This window comes from Filicampus tigris, chromosome 5 (assembly GCF_054856515.1).
Source record: "Filicampus tigris isolate MCC_2025a chromosome 5, RoL_Ftig_1.0, whole genome shotgun sequence".
Classification (NCBI taxonomy): domain Eukaryota; kingdom Metazoa; phylum Chordata; class Actinopteri; order Syngnathiformes; family Syngnathidae; genus Filicampus; species Filicampus tigris.
In genome coordinates, this window is record NC_141221.1 from 10,579,448 (window position 1) to 10,600,857 (window position 21,410).

A 21,410-nucleotide genomic window follows, 5' to 3' on the forward strand; every position below is an offset into this window, starting at 1 on the left:
AGTACCCTCTGGTGGTTAGTTTATTAGTGCAGTTTAAGATTCACAACCTGTGCGTGCATTAGCAAGTAAGTGCCTTTGCACCTCTGAGCCAATAGGAGCGCATGAGCCTATTTCTTTATGAATGCTGTTATTATGTACAAAAACAAAATATTGTGATTTTTTTTTTTTTTCAATATGAACTCTTATTTTCACAATAACCTGAGCTTTTCATATATTGCCAACCTTTCCACAGTATTGTGATAATTACCGTGTCGTGATATTTTCTTATCGTGACATTTGGATATCATGAGTCATTAACTTTTGTAATTTCTTTTTCAGTCAAGTGAAATGCTCTGTAAAGCACATTTTGCTTGTTGTTTTCATGGATCAGCTTGGACAACCTACTGCAGTGTGGAATCATCTACGCAGACAATTTGGTGGTTGTGGACAAGGAGAGCACCATGAGTGCCGAGGAGGATTACATGGCCGACGCCAAGACCATCGTCAATGTCCAGACTATGTTCAGGTAGCGTGAAAAGAGAGTACAATACAATAAACCTTAAAGTTCATGCTGCCTTGCTTCATCGATGTGATCTGATGTTTTCAGACTGTTCCCGAGCCTCAGCATCATCACTGAGCTCACGCATCCATCCAACATGAGGTTCATGCAGTTCAGAGCCAAGGACTGCTACTCGCTTGCTCTTTCCAAACTGGAGAAGGTGAACCAGATAAACAAAAACAGGACCACTAGAAATCCAGACACTTTGAAAATAATTTTATTTGGCCAATGTTCTTTCCAGATAGAACGAGATAAAGGCTCCAATCTGGCCTTCATGTTCCGGTTGCCATTTGCAGCAGGCAGGGTGTTCAGTATCAGCATGCTGGATACGCTGCTCTACCAGGTGGGACAACAACACAACTTCTGCCGCTTTTCCACTACGTGTTACCTCAGGTTTGAGCAACCCGCGGAAGACTCTGTGGCCGGTTTAATTCGGCTCCTGAAGCCCTTCTCAAAAATGAGCTTAGCTGTCAACCCCATTCGTTGTGTGGTGAGGAGTGGGGAGCACGGAATGGCACTGTAAAAACGTCCCTGGTATCGTCCTGCTCTTGCTTTGCTGCAAAATAATGAGCCATTCTTAAAATGTAATTTTGCTTGTAGTCTCATTAGCCAAAATGCACGCAAATATTTAGCGCTAGTGGGAAATCAAAGCAGCCATTTAAAAAAACATTGGAGCTGATAAAACTAAAAAAGTACTGGTTATTAGACAATAAAAAGTAAGAACGTGTTGATACTTATTTATGAAATTTTTACTGGTAACCCTGTTGGGCTAGGATCAGTGAACTTCCCGACAGTCACGCGGTGGCCCCGGCCCATCGGGCTACTGTTAATATCGGACCCTGTATCTCTTTGTCACGCTGTCATTGAAGACAATGTTATTAATATTATCAACACAATATTGTTATTCACGCAATAAACTTCCTCCAAAGCTGTGTTCCAAATTTCAGTAGAAAGCCTTGACAGAATGTGAAAAATGTGTCAGACTTTGATCAGAACAGGAGAAACGTGACGGTCGCTTTCTGAACGTGACAGACCGTAACGGAACATACTAGCATCCGTGGTAGTGCCGAACCATAGCACGCCTTCGAGCCTCCGGGACACAGTTTTCCTGCCTGACTATGAGAAAACACTTGACTTGCAAGACTTGAATACAAGGGAAAAAAGGCATATTGCTTCAATGTAGCATTAGGTTGATTGAAGACTCTAAATTGTGCATGGGTTTAAATTTTAGTGTTTGCTGTAAATGAGCATTTTTGGGCAGTTTCGCGCTGTACTGTTTTGTCTTACTTACATTCCTTCCCGTCTGCTTTGACAGTCATTTGTGAAAGACTACATGATAGCTATTGCCAGGCTTCTTCTTGGTCTGGACACGACACCGGGTTCTGGGTATCTATGCGTTGTAAGTACAACTATCATCAGCTTCCAAGGAGATACTTTTCTGGTTGTCATGCCGTAACTCCGTTCTCACCAAATTCCCTTAGATGAAGATCACAGAGGAAGACTTGTGGATCAGAACGTACGGCAGACTCTTCCAAAAACTCTGTTCCTCCAGTGCCGAGATCCCCATCGGGATCTACCGCACCGAGTCGCACATGTTCTCCACATCCGAGGCAAGTTAGCTACAATCTGACACCTGGTGGCTAGTATTTGCTTTGGCTGCCATGCTTTGCAAAATATCTTCATTTCTGTCTGAAAATATTGTTTGCGAATAAATACAACATAGGCTACACTACTCACAAAAAGTTACTTCAATATAAACCTACAATCCTCTACAGTGAACTTGTGAAAATTTGCATTTCAACATTTGCTAATTTCCACAATTACAGATTTGTTTTTTTGTTTGATTATTCACTGAAAGTCTTGGCTTTTCACTGTTATTGTGCTCAGGCCAAAGGTGTCACTTAGTGAAATCTTGGTGTTGTTGTTAAGTTCAATTCATTGATGGCGTTTTATTTTTTGCATTTGTTAGCCATGCTTCGATGCACCTCATTCAGTCAAGAGTGAAGTTGTTTATGCTACTCTCCTGATGCCGCTATTTATAGCTCGTATTCTGTCTTCTCTAGTGTTTAGCAAATAGCTTTACAGATAGCTAACAGCTTTTCCAATTAAGACCAGGAAGCTTCTTGCTGTTTTGGCACTTTACTGGATGTTAACTGTAAAACTGTAACATACAAATCATAGGGACATATTACAATCATGTTATACATAGTTCCAAACATATATTTTTAAAGAATATGTTATATGCAGGCCCACTAGTTGAAACACAGCATTCTGCTTGACATTGTGTTTGTGGAATATGAATTAAGCAACAAAATCCACCCGTTTTTAGCCATCTCTGGGGGCGGCCATTTTGTCACTTCTGTCGACTGAAAATGACATCACACCTTCTCAGGGCTCAGCTAACGACCAATCATAGCTCAGCTTCAGAAAACAGGTCAGCCGTGATTGGTCGTTACCTGAGCCCTGAGCAGGTGTGATGTCATTTTCAGTCAACAGAAGTGACAAAACAAAATGGCCACCCCCTGAGATGGCTAAAAACAGGTGTATTTTGCTGCTTGAACTCATATGTCATATTAATCATATTGCCTTGTTTCAACTAGTGGGCATGCATAGAACATATTCTTAAAAATAGTTTTACTCCCACTTTAATTTGATCTTGTTGAAACCTTTGAACGCATGAATGTCTAGCTGTTTAGTGTTTTAGTACTTTTTGCATATTTTGTTCTCTAATAAGGAATTGAACTGCAAAATTCACAATAGTCTCTGTCTACCTCTGCAATCTCACTCTTTGTGACACTCTAAACATCTTGAACTTTTTGCGAGTAGTATAATTACTATTCTCAGATACTTTTTTTTTTTTTTTAATGATTTTGCTTTGCTTTTTATGCACCCATCTTTCCTTTTGTTTGGATGTGTGTTTGTCCTTCTCTTATTTCAGTGCAAGGACAGTTACGTGCAGGTAAGCTTGTCAGCCTGTGCCACCCTGCTCAAAGCATACAATATATATCTCTACGTCATGGCCATCACCTGGGTCCCAAAATGGCATTGTAACAGATTCTTACCCATCCCAGTCTCAGGTGTCCATCAACGTGGAGCAGGGCGAGGAGCACCGCGACCGCAAGGAGTCGTGGAAGGAGAAGACGGCGCACCGGAACTCCAGCGCCAGCGAGCAGTCGGAACACCCGCTGCTGAGGAAGAAGAGCATGCAGTGGGCGCGGCGCCTGAGCAGGAAGAATACCAACAAGCCCTCCAGCCGGGCCGAGCGCATCTCGCAACAACGCCTCAACCTGTACCGCCGCTCCGAGCGCCAGGAGCTGTCCGAGCTGGTCAAGAACCGCATGAAGCACCTGGGCCTGCCCACCGTGGGATACGGTCAGTAAAATCACCACTTGCGCTATTGGGAGTACTTCTCAAATTATAACATACCTTATACTGTAATTGATTCTGTAAACGTGAGCTAATTACTGCATGTTGTTGATTTTGTTTACAAATGATGATGCATTGCATCATCAATGCTCGTTCGGGAAACAAAATGTAGATTTTCTTTGCAGATTGGAGTTTCAGCCAATAAAAATGACTTGAATCTCAGAGGTTTCAGTCTAGAAATTCGCATTGAAGGACATTTTGGAGAGTGTGATGTATCATTATAGGCTGTGACTAGGGATGCACTGATCCTTAAAAAGTGTCATTTGAAAAATGACAAAATGAAAGCCTTCATTTGGAATTAGTTTTAATAATTAGCACTATTATATCTATAGAGCAGCTCACATTGGCTGGGGGGTGTTTGGCTAACCAATTGAGTATCAAGTAAGAGAGAGGTGTTTGCTTGTACAATTACCATCTTTGAAATAATATAAATGTAATCATAGTTTTTTCCTTGGATTTTTACACACAAATGAATTAGGATGATAATAAAATGAAAGGACAAGAACTGAAAATTAATAAAAACAATTCTTGAAATAGTGTATTAACTTTGAGTCTTATTGCCCACCCCTGGTGGTCAAATGTAGTTAGGGAGAGGTCTTAAATTTGATGGTAGTGGCCTTAAAAAAAAATCGACAAAGCCTTAAATGTGACGAAATTTTTCTTTACAAGCATATGTTCTATGCAGGCCCACTAGTCAAAACACGGCATTCTGATTAATATTGAGTTTGTGGAATATGAGGTAAGCAGTGAAATCCACCTGTTTTTGTCTATCTCAGGGGGCGGCCATTTTGTCACAACACAGTTGCTCAGGGCTCAGGTAACAACCAATCACAGCTCAGCTTCGGAAAACAGGTGAGCCGTGATTGCTCGTTACCTGAGCAACTGCGATGTCATTTTCTGTCAAGAGAACACAATATTAATCAGAATGCATTATTTAGACTAGTGGAAGCACATCCAATATATTGCTGTCAAGAAAATTTTGTTAAGATTAAATATAGCCTCCACCCACAGTAGCGTTAACCAATATTCTTATTTTGGTGTATTCTCGTGGAACTCCAATCTGTGTTTTTGTTTGTCTCATCTCATGGTCTTTTGGGACATGCCGCCGTGTGTCTTCATGGTACACAGTCATACTCCACCAATATTAAGCCCATGCATCCATGCATGGATTTCATCAGCCACCATTAACTGCAAAAAAAAAAATGTATGGACTGCAGTCATTTGCCACACATCATTAAAATCATGTCCATTTCGGGTTTCCACGGGTCCATCAAGTAAGTCTGAGGATTATGCCTAAAAAATGGTCTTAAATACAACTAACCGGATGATACACTGCAATCAAAACTATGAGGGGTTGGGCTTTTACCGCATATGTAAAATTGGATTTTTTATTTTTTATTTTTTTAGCTCCAGACCCAAATTTGAATGCAAACTTTGAATAGTGAAATCCGTGGTTCAGCATTTGCCCATTTACAGTTTTTTGTGGAAACCTATCCTCTGTTATTTACCAGAAAAACTTACCTTTTCACTGCTTTTGTGCTCAAGACTAAAATAAAAATATTTCTTATGCGCCTCTGATGGCATCTTGGGGTCAAGGAATGACGTTTGAAAAAAAAAAAAAAAAAAAAAAAACTTAGCCTCCACAGCTGATACCTGTAGAAACCCTGCAACATGTGAATGCATCACACCTCTCTGTTTGCTTTGCCTTTGCATCCGCTCGCATTTTCACTTGTCGTCACGTCACGCATCCAAAACAAAGAGGTTTTCAAAAAAAAACAATCCTAATCCCGATGTGTTGTGCTGGCTGAATCTTGTGTACTTGTGTCGCTCACGCTGCTTCCAGGGAGAAGCCCAAACGCTCCTGACCTTCTGAGTGAGCATCCACCACAGATGAATCATTTGGAAGTGACTCTGTGCATACTAAAGCATGGCTTCTTCTCCCCTTTTTTTTTTTTTTTTTTTGCATCCTCTCACCTTTTGAACATTTCTTTTGGTCAAAGCGCAAATGCATTCGCTGCCTGCCTGATTTTGATTTCTATTTCCTCTCCTCCTTCTCTCTCTCTCTCTCTCTCTCTCGCTGACTCTTCTCTTCCCCCCTTTTGGCTCATAGAGGATGTTTCTAATCTCACTGCGAGCGATGTGATGAATCGAGTAAATCTAGGATATTTGCAAGGTAACTTGTGCGCGCGCGTGCGTGTGCTCTCTGTCCAATCGGTGCGTTGCAGCGTGTGAGTGTTGAGGTCGTGGGCGTTTGGGCGAAAGGAGCTCGTCCTTTCACCAGCATCCTCCTTCCTACTAGATGTGTGTGCTTCACGTTGACACTGTGTGGTCAAGTTAACCGTGAATACCGTTGCTCAGAGTTGCAGGACATATCAGAGCAGCCGTATACAGACGGGAGCCGGCCGTCAGGTTAGCCGGTCCATCCACTCTCTTGCATTGCATGTGTGAGAGCGCGAGTGAGAGTGGGGGTGTGTCCAACGTGGATGGGTGTTCGATATGAGAGGCCATCGGGGACATGATTCAGGATCACCTCTCACGTGCTCTTTTTCCGCTCAGGCGCGCTACTGATACATTCTTGACGCACAGCTAAAACGCATTCAAACAATACTAAGAGGCTCTCACACCAATGAAATGCTCTCATGCCAACTACTGAAACAATCACTACAAAAACGCTCTCAAATGCACTACTTAAATGCTCTCACTTGCTAATAATTTGTTCACAGGCTAGATAGTGAAACACTCTCACACACTACTAAAATGCTCCCACACTCACTTCTAATATTTTCACAGGAAAACTGCTTAAAAATGCTCTCGCACATACTACAGAATTTGTTCACAAAAACTGCTGAAATGCTCTCTTATTCTACAGAAATTCTCTCATTCTACTGAAACACTCACACCCTACTGAAATTTATTCCACGAACACACACCACTGAAACACTCTCACACACGCCTGAAATGCTCTCTCACACATTACTGACATTTTTGCTGACACACTACTGAATTGCACTCACACACAACTGAATATTTTTACTTACATGCTTACAGTCTGAAAACGCTCCTACGCTACTAGACTTTTTTTCACTCACACACACACGATTGAAGCGCTCTCTCACACACTACCAAAATACATCACACACATCACACTGAAATGTTATCATAATACGCTGATACTGAAAAACGTGTTTCAGTAGTGTGTGTGTGTGTGTGCGTGCGAAATTGCTTCAGTAGTGTGTCTGAGAGCTAATCCGGAATTATGTCCCTGACTGCCCTTCATACTTCATAGTTAGATCAGTAGCCAGTCTCTAGCTCTCCTATCACTCTCTGGTTTTCTCTCTCTGGCCTTCTCTGCATCGTGTTTGTTTACATGAGTGAGGTGGCGTCCCACCAAAAAGAAAAAGCTGGAGTCCCGCAGGGCGTCCGTTTGGCTTGTTTACTGGAGCAGAACGCATGATTGTCTGTGGATGGAGGCGCCCATCTTGGATCTCACACACAAACATGGATTGACTGGTCATCAGTCAAGTATCCGCACTCACATGAAACACGATCGGTCGGCCGTGCTGTGCGTGTGGGATTCATAAAGCGTCGGCATTTCAGATGTGTGTCATATGCACGGTAAAAACAACGATAGCATCTTATGTTTAGCCATGTTGGACGACGCGTCTACTAAAACACGCCGCACAGAAATTCTTTGCCGTGTCGGGCAGTTTGCCATGTGGGCAGAATAAGTATATATTACACTTTTTTTTTGTCAATGGCTCAATTCATAATTATCATTCGTAGGTGCACGCCAACAACTCCTCACCTCAACTCCTAACACGCTATCATCAATCCATCAAGCGATTGTATTTTTTATGGTTCATTTTAAAAACTGTTACAACACCGCTTTTTTCCAAAGGTGACAAGGACAATAGTTTAGGATTTTGGTGGTGACTTTATGTCACTAAGACCTGCCAAATCCCATCCCCACATCCAGAACCAAAGTAAGAGCAATCCGTTGTGAGTTGACCATTTTAGCCAGACAAGTTGAATATCAAACCAATTTAGTGTCATGGCTGATGGAGGCCGTCGGGCCCGGTCAGGTTACACACTCGGGTCCAACACGCCGTCTTCCGCCCTGGCACTCCAGATGCGTTCTGCTCCGCTAGCTTGTCTCTTGAGTTCAGTCTTTGACGGATGCTGGAGCATGTTCTCTACATGTGAGTGTGTGTCGGCATGGCAACCAGCTGGGGTCGGGTCTCGCGTGGAATGCGATGGATGGATGGATGGCGATGATGATGACGTGCGGCTACGGGCGCTATGTGCATGTTTGAAGCTGCGCATGCGCCACCGGATCCCTCTCGTCCATCCCCTTCCCCAGCCCTCCGTCTTGGTCACAGTGCTCGTCAGTAACGCTTGGCCCTTCTCTCTTCTCCCGACCCCCCCTCCCCCCTCCTTCCTCCTTTTGTCTTTGTAAAGAGCCACAAGCAGGTGGGTTGTCGTGGAGACACGTGGAACCTACTTGACACATGTCAAAAATGGCACACTTGAAAACATTCAAATAACCTCCTTCCACTCCTATAACGCAATCAAATGTACAGTTATACTTCTGTATAAGAATAAATCCAATAAAAAATAAATACAATGAAATAAAGCCTTAAAAAAAAAAAAAGATGATTATCAGGAAATCTAACTAATTTACGTTACATGATATCAATGATTTTTCTTTCTTTTTTTTAAAAAACATGCTTTTTTCTGCCTTCATATTAATGAAAAATTCCCAAATAATTTGTGATATTGCCATTCAGTAATGTACTGTAAAATACTCCCTATGTTCATTAATGGCAGCGCATCAACTCACTATGTTGGCACTTTGGTTTCTTTCCTTCCGCCATGCGATTGGTTGCGAACGAGCAGTACTGTTCTCGCGCTGGGAGAGGCCGGGGTAACGCCCCCCTCCCCCAGTGAGCCACCCTGAAACCTCTCCCGGGTTTCTCTCCACAGATGAGATGAACGACCACCAGAACACGCTCTCCTACGTGCTCATCAACCCGCCTCCGGACACCATGCTGGAGCTCAACGACATCGTGTAAGAAAGCCGCGAGTACTTTTCACTTTGACACATGATTTTTCGCCCTTTTGAAGTCTCGTTTTATTGATTTTCTGGTTAAGCCAAAGCTTTAAAGTTTTCGTATGGATCAAGTACACACGCACGCAGCAAAGCAGCATTTCCTAACATTTACAGTTGACAAACGGCCGCACAAAAGAGCCTACACACGTTGCCGCTGTGACGTAACTCTGACCGGCGTGAATTGCAATTTCTTTGCTCTGCGATATTTATTCCTTACTATCCATTTCAAGAACTTGTACAGTTTATTGATAAAAAAAAAAAAAAAATTCTATGCGTATTTTGTGTACAGCATTCTGTAATTGAGGTTTTTAAGTATAATTAAATCTTTTTAATTACATCAAATTTAATCAAACCACCAAGCATTAGCTGAGATGCACCAAACGGACACCCTTTTTGGGGAAATATGGGCGTGGCTTATGCAAATTGCTGCACCGCGGACTTGCGCTGTCATTTAGGATGAATACTGATTGATCAATATACGCACAAGTGTGAAGAAAGTATGGCGGTATGCACGTGTCATGATGGCTATTTTGCGGATATGCTCAACTTGTGCGAAGAGTACCAACATTCCTACGCATTTATTAGTAAATGAGGGACATTGTCATCACCTAATTTACATCAATGCAAGTGATATTTTTAAAAAAAAACATGAGCTTTAGCTCCCTGGTATTTGTTTTTTTTAGAATAGCAACACAACAAAATTAGATGCACCTCACTGGTTGTGAGCTATTTTTAGAACAGGCCTGTGGGCTACTCATGCGGTCCTTGGGGGCGGGCACCACATTGGGAACCCCTGATATTGTGTGTCTACCAAAATTTAAAGTGAAACTGGCTTTAGAGGGGAAATTGGCCACGCCCCCCCCAAAAAATAAAAAATTGCACATAAAAAAAAAAAAAAGCACCGTGATCTAATGGTTAGCACATCTGCCTCCCAATTCTGAGGTTCTGCGTTCCTAGCTCGGTTCCGTGGGCTTTCTTGTAGGTTTGTCAACCCATGCCAAACTGAGTGTAGTGACGTGTCTTTCAGGTACATCATCCGCTCCGACCCACTGGCGCACATGCCCGAGGAGTCCCAAGTGGGCCAGAGTCGGAGCACTCGGAGCCAGACGCACTTTGTCTCCGAAACCAGAGACGAGACGCACCTATGAACCACACACACCCGCACGCTCACGGCAGCCTGACATTTGCCGCACTGAGCCGCCGCATACGTTTGCGGGAGGATGCATGGAGAGTGCCTCATCATCTTCACGTGTCCATAACGCACCTCACATAGTCAACTAACACTGGAGGACAGCAGGGGTGGGGAATTTAGGGCTCGTAAATGCGGCATTTAATCTGGCCCACCGTGCTATTCTAAAAACAAGTAAAACCTCAGAGCTACTGTTATGAAAAGCCCCCCAAAATGCTCATTAATGTACACTACTCACAAAAGGTTTGAGCTGCTGGGCTGTTTGTAGCACTCCCAAAATATTTTACAATTAATGACATCATTAAATAGAATTGAAAAATTATTCAAAGTTTTTGTCACTTTGCATCAGTCGAATGGCCATTGCGCTGCTCTTTCTGGCGGGGCCACCGGGGGGCAGTATAAAACAGACAGATGGATAAACCGTTCATTGACCTGTCCGAACTCCTTTCCGCTCATCAGTGCGGCACTAATATTAGCTGCTCTTCGCAGAGGATAAATAATACATAACTGTGAGCACTGCTATATTTTCTGTACATGTACGTGTACATGAGTTGAGGTGGTGCATTCGATTCATCCTGAAATGTCCCCCAAAAGCCCGATACCGCTACCTTTTTGTAAGTAGTGTATATATAAGATTTAGATTTAAAGTGCACACGCACACTTTGTGCCCTTGTGCCTTTGCGTTGGTGGGGCCACCATCAGGGCAGCCGACATCCTAATTCACTCGATCTTAACACTCATGCAGTTCCTCCTAATCTTTCCTTTAGAACTGCAACTTTTACTTTGCTTTGTTGTAAACACTTCATTTAGGAGCACAAGCGTCTTACGCCACCTCCCTGTAGGGGGCGCCATTGACTGTCAAAGAAGTGGACATAGCTGCCATGACATTATGGCAGGTTGGTGGACTGCGGCCATGACTTGACTCAATGGTGACTGACCGGTTGCCTTGGCAACAACCTGCTGTATCGGACTCCCGACGAGAGCGGTGTTGAAGCACTGGAAATGTTTACGGAACTCTCTCAACACCCCCTGCTGGCTATCAGAATGCACACGTCTGAGAGATAGACTTTCGGCGAATGGGCGCTTATTAGCCATCTTGTGTGTTTTTTAAGTGTTTCTAAAAATAAGTTTTGCTGTGCTGAGAAAAAAACAACAACAGTATTATTTATTGATTTCAATGTTTTAAGTGTCCTCAAATGATCTGCTGTTTGTGCCATTATTTATTTGTAAATACTTTTTTGTACACTATGTGCCATTTCTCATCCCTTTTGGGGAATATCAGAGCCTGGCCGGCTTTCTTTCGTCATTTTTTTCATCCTACGTGTCATGTCAGTCCTTAAAATATATGTTTGAAAAATGAATTGACCAAAATAAATTCAGTGGAACCCCAAAGTTGAGCACCTTGTGTTCCATATTGCCGGTTATCTACCACATTGTTGTAATTTAAGAATTGTTTTCTATGGAAAAATTAATGTGATTTCATTCCAGGCTCAAATTGCTCCCAGACTCTAAATTGCCACCATCATAAAAACTATTAACTGTAGGATATGTTTTAAGTAGCATTTCATTTCAATCAATTCAATCATTCAAGTACAAGGTGTCCCCACAAGTCGCTATACGTTACCCTTTGTTCTTTTTCATTTCAGGCTCTTTTGGACAAACATGAGGCCATCAGCATTTGACAATAACATATACGTTTTTCTCTCCCCGATAACAGTTCAGCGACATTTTGAAAAGCTTTACAAGTGCCACACCGCTCCAACCTGGAGTGCGGGCAAACGTCTGTGCTGCGAGCCACTAAAAATGGATGGCTGTTGTTTGGACCACTGATTTGAACCATGCAAGTTTTTTTTGTTTTTTTTAACCTAACTCCCTAACAGACCCGGAATCAAAACAAGGAACCGGAAACATTCATATTCAAAGAATGCCCATACCTAAGTGTGACGGCCTTAAAGCTTCTCAAACTGGCTCTGAACTACAATCGAGGACAGACGCACTTCTTACTTTTGAGGTTCCGCTGTAGTCCCCCAAAAAAAGAAAATTGGTTTTAAATTTAAATCCTACGTTAGCATTTGGGAGTTTGTAGAACAAGCCGACAAAATGACTTTTTGCCTCTGAACGGCATCATATAAACTGGCTTCTTTGCAGATTCAGGTTGCCATTAACATGAATTGTAAATGCCAATTGATTTTATTTTTTATTTTTTTTAATTGTCCAACATATCTTTGCGTTAACCTTGCCTTTCGAACGCCTCTGTTGTTAGTCTCGGCCAGGCTCTCAATTTCTTTAATTTTCAACTTGAATACAGACTGAGGACATACGGTTTGTTTATTTATTGTGATGCTTCACTCTCCAAGTCTGAGCGTTGCTTGCTTTCTTTGTGTGTGTACATAACTTGATGCGCACAACCCCGCCCCCCACCCCCCGCCCATGTGTCCTGCGATGAGATGTGAAAGATGACTATTTTTGCACTAATGGAATATTTACGGCATGACCCTTTAATCTCCCAGCTCATCACTACTATTGTCCTTTGTGAAACATTTCACTCATTTTGTTTCCTTCGCAGGCAAATGTGAACAACAACAAACGCAAGCGTGCATGTGAGACTTTTTATTTGATTTTTTTGTAATAGGAGAAAAAAGGCCCAACTTTATCCGTGGGTTCTTTTTAACAGAAGTTTAGGGACCGGAGGTGTTGAAATCCTCCCAACATTCCACAGTGATCCACATCACGTGTGCTTTTCTCCAGTCTAATAAGGGCATGTTCAAGGGATTTTAAACAAACAGCATGTTTTTTTTTTTTATATACAAGCTTGTCAAGAACAAATAAGTGTACCCGTTAGCCAATGTCGAAACCGCCATTTGATACGCCGTCTTTCTTATATGAACGGAACAAGCATGTTGTTTACATGTCAGCAGCCTGCGTGTCATGTTTGCCACCTCAGTGTTCACCTACATGCATTTTGTACTATTTTTCTTATGATGGGAAAGTCATATTTGAAGGTCATGAACAAATAAAAGCTGCATGCAGCCACGTCCAGTCAACATGCTTTTATTTCCCGCACAACTGCCACGTTTTATTTGGTGAGTCATTCCGGGACTGATAAGGATTTTTTTTGGAAGAATAACAACATTATTATTCCTTTTCATAAGTGACAAGTAGGGGTGGGCGATATGGGCAAAAAAAAAAAAATATATATATATATCGATATTTTTTCAAAAAACTCTAACGATAATTTGACGATATTCCACAAAAAATATTTTAAATCTGCACTTGCTTCACAGACCAATTGTGGATAGACAGTTTGTGAACATCTCTTTTAAATTTCTAAATACAGCTTCTGCAAAACATAATGATACTCTAGGACAATATTTAACAATAAAGAACAAAAAAATATGTAATTACAATGATTACATTGATTTTTGGGAATATTCCTGTCATTTAAATGTCTCTGCTGTTACTCCATAATGATGTGACATTTTGAGCTGCAGTGGCAACTGGTGTACCACTGCCAACTACTAGCGCAATCAGAATGGGAAGTAAATGTATTTGATATGTGATTTATGTGACAGTCACCCAGCGAGAGAAGAAAAATACGTCGTCATGACAATACCCATTCTCATACATTGGCCACCGTATTTAGAATAAAGTTGAATAACAAAGCAGCAATTTACAGAAAAGTGCATTTTCCCACTCATTCAGTCGACTTGTGACTTTATTCATGTTTGGGTGCATCCTGGCGTCACACTAATAAGCCACCGTAGTTTGTGCAACATGCCTCGGTAATACAGGCTAGTTATGAACGATGCGGACTAAAAGCGTGTAAACTGAATGTTAACCGAACATTAGTGTAAACAAATGAGCCATTTTAAGACATTTTATACAACGAATTTGGGGGATAGGAATTCAGTAAAATTGGATAATTTCATGCATTACACTTGATAAATCAGTACTAGTACTAGTAGTCGGGAATCAACTGACTAGAGGATAATATAGGTGAAAACTCTATTCAGTACCAGACTTTTTCAGACCCATTGTGAAATGACATATAAATATGTCATTGGGATAGAATTCATTAATATTCAACAACCTGAATGCTATATTCACAAATACCATATTGCCAATGGAACTTTGATCCTTTTTTTTCTGAAGTCCAGTAATACATTATTGCCAAACATGCTGTCCAGTGGGTAAAGCTTTATTGACATTAAGAGGTGGTGATCAGAAACACCCCTATCTTCGCCCTATATAACTCTTCATCTGTCCTTCACCGGAGCCTCTCTTCGGTTTCATGAAACTCATTGCAAAAATGGTAAGTTTGCTTTGTGTGAATTGAAAAAAAAAAAAAAAAAGATTGTTTGTTTTACCATGAACCTTAAATGACAGCAATGCTCTGTTTGCTTTTTCTTTTTTTTCCTCAGAGAACATACCTGTGTCTGGCTTTACTGCTGTGTGCAGTGCTGTCACTGGCAAACGGCCACTGCGTTCCAATACAAATGGAACAAGGTAAATGCAATTCTGTAAACCGTTGCTCTGTTTTCACAAAGTAACATTTATCGTTTTCCAATGTCTTCTAAACGGGGGTGTGGGGGGACATTTGTCATAATTCTCTCTTCCCGTGTGTAGGCGCAACACATTGCCTGGATCCGGTTGATAATAAATGGTACTCGGTGGGATCATCTTGGAGGAACAGTGAATGCCTGGATTGTACCTGCAGCGGTTGTTGCTCTTCGTAAGTGGAAGGTTCACATGCTTTTTTTGTGTGTGTGTGTTTATACCTCTGTAAAAAAAACTGCAGTTATTTATTTTGTGTGCACTGCTTATTTGCAGGTATAGCACCCCCACACGGTTCTCTGATGACTGCGTATCGGTGTTTGACAAAGCCGCATGTAAATATAGAGTGCACAGGAGGGATGACCCGTCTATTGAATGTACGATATTTGGTGCAGTAGGAAAGTGATCGAGCAATGACAGCCCTCACTGTCTCCTCGTAAAACATCGACACTTGTGTAATACTACATAGTGTTTGTACGTTTGCTGAACTAATGGACAAAGAATGTGATGTAGTTACATGTCAAAAGTGGAAATGAATAAAACATCAACAGCTTTTTGAGTCGTTGTATGTATTCTCTATTACAAGAAATGTAAATCAGATTCAGATGGCCTCATTCAGGTTTATGTTTTGGGAAACGTAAGAGTTTTATAAGCTATACAATTGAATTATTGTCATACTAGTATGACAGGTAAGAATGTTCAAATGTGTGTCTGTACAATTACAAAATATTTTTGGACTAAATGCCTGATCTGAACAAAGTGCTTGAAGGGCGGGAAGTCTGGGATGGATTAATGAAATACGCGTATGTGTGTTTTCTGTTTAAAGTATTGACGTAAAGAGGTCATGACCACTAGGTGTAGGGCCCTGGTTTCACCCTAATTCCAAAGGTACTTCCAGTGTCCTTCACTAGAAAAAAAAAACAATCTAAAAACTAAAAAACCCGAGCCTCTTTTAGGCTAGGTTCACACAAATGCGACCCAGATCTGATATTTTTGCCCATATGCGACCTGTATCTGATTTTTTAATGACAGTCTGAACGGCTCAATTGCGATTTTTTCAAATCCGATATTTATTTGACTATAATCCCACTTGAAACATGAAGCATAAAGTGGACATTTATGGTGGTAGTAGAAATTCAGCCACGGTTCAGATCAATTCTTTTTTTACGCACGGTTATGACGTGACGTCATCGTTAGTGATGTCTTCATGAAATAAGATAGAAAAGCATCGCCTCATAATTTCCCCCAAATAGTGTATTTTATTTCTACCTCTTACCTAATCACTTCACTGTAGAAATGCCCCGACGCACTGGACCACATTTACCGCGCCCGCTACTGTTCTATCCATGTTCGGTCGGAGTCACGGGAGGAACCGATTCCAAACTCTCAATTGGAAATCATTGTACTTTCATTGCTTATAACGTCCAAAAACGGCGACCAATTGGCACAAAAATTTATGTGGACATCCCTACTAATGCCCACTTCAACATATCAAAAGGATTAACCTCTCCGTGGCTGATTTAAATGAGAATGAGGAAATTTGGAAGTGAGCAGAGCTGCATAGATTTAGGCTGGGACTGGTGCACATTGCTGCTTTGCTTAAAAAAAATTTTTTTTTTTAAAAACACTGCTTCTTTGCTGATCACGGTTAGGACGGGCGAGGCATTAAACACCAGTCAGGATATTTACAGAGACTGAAGTGGGAATGAGTAGACGTGCACATTTATTTGGATGAGGAATGGCCCCAGTTTTTCGACCTACAACACACCGTCCAATTTGGAACGTAACAGCCGAAATGGCACATTCCAATGTGGCCACACTCGGCTGTGCAGTCAGCCTCGCTGGAACTTTTTGTTCACTGAACATTGACGATTGTTCAATGAGGGCTTACGTCACTATCTGGCGGCTGCAAGCAGAGTCGGACAACGCACGCGACTGCTTGGATGGCAACCCCACGACATGAAGATCGACGCATGCTGGACGCAGAGTAAGGAGCTAATGTTGTTGTGCTAACACCTTTTGTTTTAATGACCTGAAGCTAGTTGCTGCTATTCGCCGTCCCGTTATCCTACCTTTAGCCGGGGAGGAAAGAGGGAGGCGTAAAGCTGCCTGCTGCTGCTGCAAGCCGCCGTCTGCCTCCTGAGAGTTGACACTAGTTTAGCGTAGCTAAATGTCCGAAATATAAGCAGTCGGGGTTCGTGTGCGCATTCATGCTCTTGTCCGCTTCATCTTATCTAAGTGGAGGAGCAATCGCCACGGCATTTTTGATTTTGTGGAGGTGATCATGATGAGATCACGTTTTATGTCAATAAATCCAAACTATTGTGAAGAACACTTTTATACTTTCACACGTTGAAGTGGACAAGAGTAGTAATGTGCATTTGCATTTTGGTGGCGATCGGTCGCCGTTTTAGGCAACAAAACCTACAAAGTGAGCAATATTACCACGCTTGGCTCCCTCCCGTGACGTAGACCGCTGAGACCGAAAACATACCATAAGCCACAACCCAATAGGGGGCGGGACAATATGTTGTAAATCTAATCACAAAAAAAGACCTTAAATCACTACAGAGTCTTTTGGGGGGGGGGGGGGGGGGCACTTTAGTACTGATGTCATTTTTACATGCAAATTTGTAATATACAATGGACACGAGTCCTGGAACTTTTCTGATACACCTTCTGCTGTATTTTAATGTTCTACTACCAGTATTGACACGAGTATCATGCACACTTAATTTTGTGCCAAAGGGACTTTGATTCTTTTGTTTTTTTAATCTCATGGTATCACTTCCCAAAAAGCTGTCCAATGTTTGCATGTTTCTTTTTACCGACAGAAAGAGGTGGTGACCACCAGGAAAACACCCCAGACATTGCTCGAGTTCATTCCAGTGGTTCTTGATGGTGGTTGAGGAGCAGGAAGTTTGGAATGGATGAATGGAATAAAATAAATCTTGTTCTCATTTTTAATTGTATTATCGTACCTTATTGTACTTTGTGACGTGTGGCTCACAGTGCTAGGAGACTATATGGAACAAATAGGTACCGGTAATCTCATCGTGTGTAATTTACAGGACGGCACAGCATCGAATTTCATACAATAATGCTAGGCTAACAACCGTAGCCTATTTAGCTTACCATTCTTCCAATGTCAGTGGGTCTAGTCTAATATAACAAACAAGTTTCATTTTTTGAAACAAATTATTGAAATAAATAAACTTTCTCTCAATATTCAAATTTTTGGGCACCCACCTGTGTATGCAATAGAAATGCCACCTTACAACCACTCTGAAATATTCATCATATTCTTTTTTTTTCTTGTTGTTTTAAACCAATCAATAGAACCTTGCAGACATCTTCTTCTTTAGTTGAAAGTGAAAAGTGAACTTCTGACGAGCTATAATTATACCAGAACTTCTATTCTGGAAGTGCAAGTTGGAACTTTGAGGGTTTTTTCTTTTTTTTCTTTTTTTTAGTCTCATAATACAGTATTACTGGCAAAACTGTTGATGTTTTCTATTTACTGTACTGAGGTAAAGAGATAATGACCACCACCCTAATTCCAAAGGTCCTTCCAGTGATCTTGACTATAAAAATCCTCTCCATCTCTTAGATGAGACTGACTGCAACATTCATTCATTCATTCATTCATTATATGAACCATTTATCATCACGAGCGCAATGGTAAACTTCATTTGTTCTTGATTTTTTTTTTTCCTAATTGTGCTGTTGCTTGTTTTCCTACATTAGCATTAACATTAAAAAATGGAATACGCTACCCTGATCCAATTGTTTTTTGTCACTCTTAGAGATCATACCTGTCTCTGGCTTTGCTGCTATGTGCGCTCTTGCCACAGTCTAACGGTGTTTGCTCTTATAGGGTTCCTGAACTAGGTAAAGACAGAGTTCTTTGTCCGTGAAGCAATGATGATATTTTTTCACATGCCATTTTGTGAATGCAGATTTTGAAAATGACCCCTTCTTCCCATGTGAAGGTGCAACACATTGCCTGGATGAGGCTGATAATGAATGGCACGCGGTGGGCTCATCTTGGAGAAACAGCGAGTGCATGGATTGCTCCTGCAGCAGTTGTTGCACTGTGTAAGTTGAAGGATCCCGCTTTTTCCTGTGTTTTTTTTTTTTCTCTGTATAACCGAAGTTGTCAATTGTGTGTTCACTGCTTATTTGCAGGTATAGCATTCCCAAACGGTTCCCTGATGACTGCGTATCAGTGTTTGACAAAGTGGCCTGTAAATACAGAGTGCACAAGAGCAATGACTCATCTATTGAATGTCCAGTTTTTTTTTCAGTAATCTGAAAAAAAAAATCCTTTGGCTCCATTGGATTTACTTAATTCCGACATGTGCATCCGTTGCACATGATTAATATGTGTTAAACGAGCATGTATCCTTTGAATATTTTTGAAGGAGTAGAAAATTACGTCAGTTGACCACAATTTACTCATGTGCAACCAAAAGTTAAGTACTTCCTTTTTTTTTTAGTAAAGTGACATAGCAATGAGATCCCTCAACAACAACAACAATGGCTCGGATATAATGCTATATTGTTGTAGCAGATTTGCAATGCAGCGAGCTGAAATGTGATGTATTTTCACAAGGTCAAACATGGAAATTAATAAAAACATGCACCAGCTTTTTGAGTTTTTGTATTCCATTTTTTTTTTTGTTATATGAAACAAAAATCAGAAGATTTTTCTTCATACAAATTCATTATTTTGGTATACATACATAGACTTTTGCAAACCCCAATTCCACTCAAGTTGGGACATTGTGTAAAACATAGTAATTGTGTAGAACAGAATACAATCATTTGTAAATCCTTTTTAACCTGTATTAGACTACAAAATGCCAGGAAATTAAGGCTCAAAGTGATGGTAACTTGACATTTCAGCAGACTGCGAGTACATTTCAAATGGTTTGATGCTATCGCTATACGCGAGACTAGCGACCGGAAATTAGCACGCCTCCGTTATGCGGAAATGATGCACGCATAGAGTCAATTGTATCCGACCTTCTCCATCCGCTCAATTGAACTCTCTATACCTCATAGTTGTCAAATGCAACTTTGTCAAAGATGGCATGTTTTGACATCTGAGAAAGGCGTCTCTGGTTTTTATTTTATTCTAATTTTATTACAAGTCATCACTTCATGGCAAAGAAAAGAGCGGAGTATCAGGAATGTGATTTAACATTGAAGCGCATCATGCATAAATGATGTTTTGCCATGCAGTAATGTCACTTATTATGTTTATATCCTGCATACGTTTTATGACCTAAATTTAAGTCAAGTGCCATCGTGCCAGAAAGGTGGTACAATGTTATCTGTTTTTGCACATAACGAGGTTATGACCACCAGGTGACCAGCACTGACTTCATTGTATTTAATTCCAAAGGTTCTTCCACTGTCCTTCACTGTAGTCATTTGTGACCTGAACCTTTTTTTCAGTCTGGTGACACACTTTAATCCGCATGTTCCTTGTTTTCCTTTTTACGTGATATAACTTTGGATGCTAGACTTGCCACTGAAAATGTTAACTATTGACTATCATTTCCTCAAAATACATTGATGAAATTGCAAACTTGCAGATCTTGGCTTTATTCAAGGTTTATTTAAGTTGATATAGTGCGACCACTTAAAGTGTTGCACACACAGGTGATAAATCTCTTCCGACTGCAATAGTTGGAAACTGGACTGGAAAAAATGACTTCACTTTAAAGTTATACAAAGTTCTAAAAATATGTATTGGAGTTGTGAAACAACTTTGAAATGTAAAACTGATTTGTGTTTGTAACTGATACAGTACAACTTCTTTAGATTTTCATCGAGTTGAAATCGTCCACTATTTTCTGATGCCAGCAATTTGTACAACTTTTAGGGAATTCAAGGTTACACTGTTGTACTTTTTTTTTTTAATCACTGCTGATTGAAATTAGTTGAAGTGCTTTTTCAGGTCACCTTGATTTTTTTTGTTTGCATGCTATCTGAACCTTGTTAACTGGTAGTTTTAGGGAAAAAAATATCAACTTGTGGCTAAAAAAGAGGATACAGTGAACTATAAACACAATTATCTATTTCAATAAATATTGAAATGCTTTATTAATATCATCTGTACCTACTCTACCAAAGGCCACTTGGTGACAGTATTGCTCTCTGTAAACACCTTCCCGTTCCCTCTCCATTGCATGTTCTATTTTTGTTGTATTACATCGGGGTTAACTTATTTTTACACTTGTATTGAGGTTAAGAATGCTGAAATAAAACTTGGAACATTGCTCGTAGAGTTAACACGGATTTTACGTTGTGTCAGTTTGTGTAACTGTGGAACAAATTGATTCGATCATAGGCGAGAATGAGAGAGTGAATGTATGACATTTGTGAATATCTTCGCTGTCCTGTGAAAAACCCGTATGTCCAATTTTGAATTTTGGGATAATTTTTTATGACGTTGAATGCGGAAGCATAACTTGTTTTGTTTTTTAATTAAACTTTAAAACGTATGTTTTAACGAAACTTATCGCTTATTACTTCGTGTTAAAATGTAAAACGTACGTTACCACGTGATGTTGATACCTTTC

General features: G+C 40.8%; 3 protein-coding genes across 9 annotated transcripts in view; all 3 read left to right on the plus strand.

The window, feature by feature from the left end:
• The window catches only part of kcnt1b (potassium sodium-activated channel subfamily T member 1b), a 62,853-nt gene extending 49,551 nt beyond the window's left edge, over nt 1–13,302 (plus strand). For 5 of the 7 annotated variants that reach the window (XM_086031992.1, XM_086031993.1, XM_086031994.1 and 2 more), the window contains 11 exons: nt 371–505; nt 587–698; nt 780–881; nt 1,854–1,937; nt 2,020–2,148; nt 3,477–3,497; nt 3,610–3,910; nt 6,075–6,137; nt 6,323–6,373; nt 8,948–9,032; nt 10,102–13,302. In XM_086031992.1, the coding sequence (XP_085888118.1) occupies nt 371–505; nt 587–698; nt 780–881; nt 1,854–1,937; nt 2,020–2,148; nt 3,477–3,497; nt 3,610–3,910; nt 6,075–6,137; nt 6,323–6,373; nt 8,948–9,032; nt 10,102–10,222 (1,204 nt within the window). In that variant the 3' untranslated portion in view covers nt 10,223–13,302. The remainder of the gene's footprint in view (nt 1–370; nt 506–586; nt 699–779; nt 882–1,853; nt 1,938–2,019; nt 2,149–3,476; nt 3,498–3,609; nt 3,911–6,074; nt 6,138–6,322; nt 6,374–8,947; nt 9,033–10,101) is intronic. The other 2 variants (XM_086031997.1, XM_086031998.1) reach the window with 2 other exon arrangements.
• On the plus strand, nt 11,153–15,370 carry LOC147147237 (beta-microseminoprotein-like). The gene is given in 6 exon segments (XM_086030216.1): nt 11,153–11,159; nt 14,476–14,532; nt 14,535–14,575; nt 14,685–14,769; nt 14,890–14,995; nt 15,094–15,370. Coding segments are annotated over 6 exon segments (426 nt in total). The 3' UTR covers nt 15,224–15,370.
• A 3,075-nt stretch (nt 15,371–18,445) lies between these two features.
• Nucleotides 18,446–19,467, plus strand: LOC147147238 (beta-microseminoprotein-like). The gene is made up of 4 exons (XM_086031282.1): nt 18,446–18,498; nt 18,624–18,708; nt 18,810–18,915; nt 19,006–19,467. Exons 1-4 carry the CDS (start codon nt 18,496–18,498, stop codon nt 19,130–19,132), a joined length of 321 nt encoding a protein of 106 aa, XP_085887408.1. The 5' UTR covers nt 18,446–18,495; the 3' UTR covers nt 19,133–19,467.
• The last annotated feature ends 1,943 nt before the right edge of the window (nt 19,468–21,410 follow it).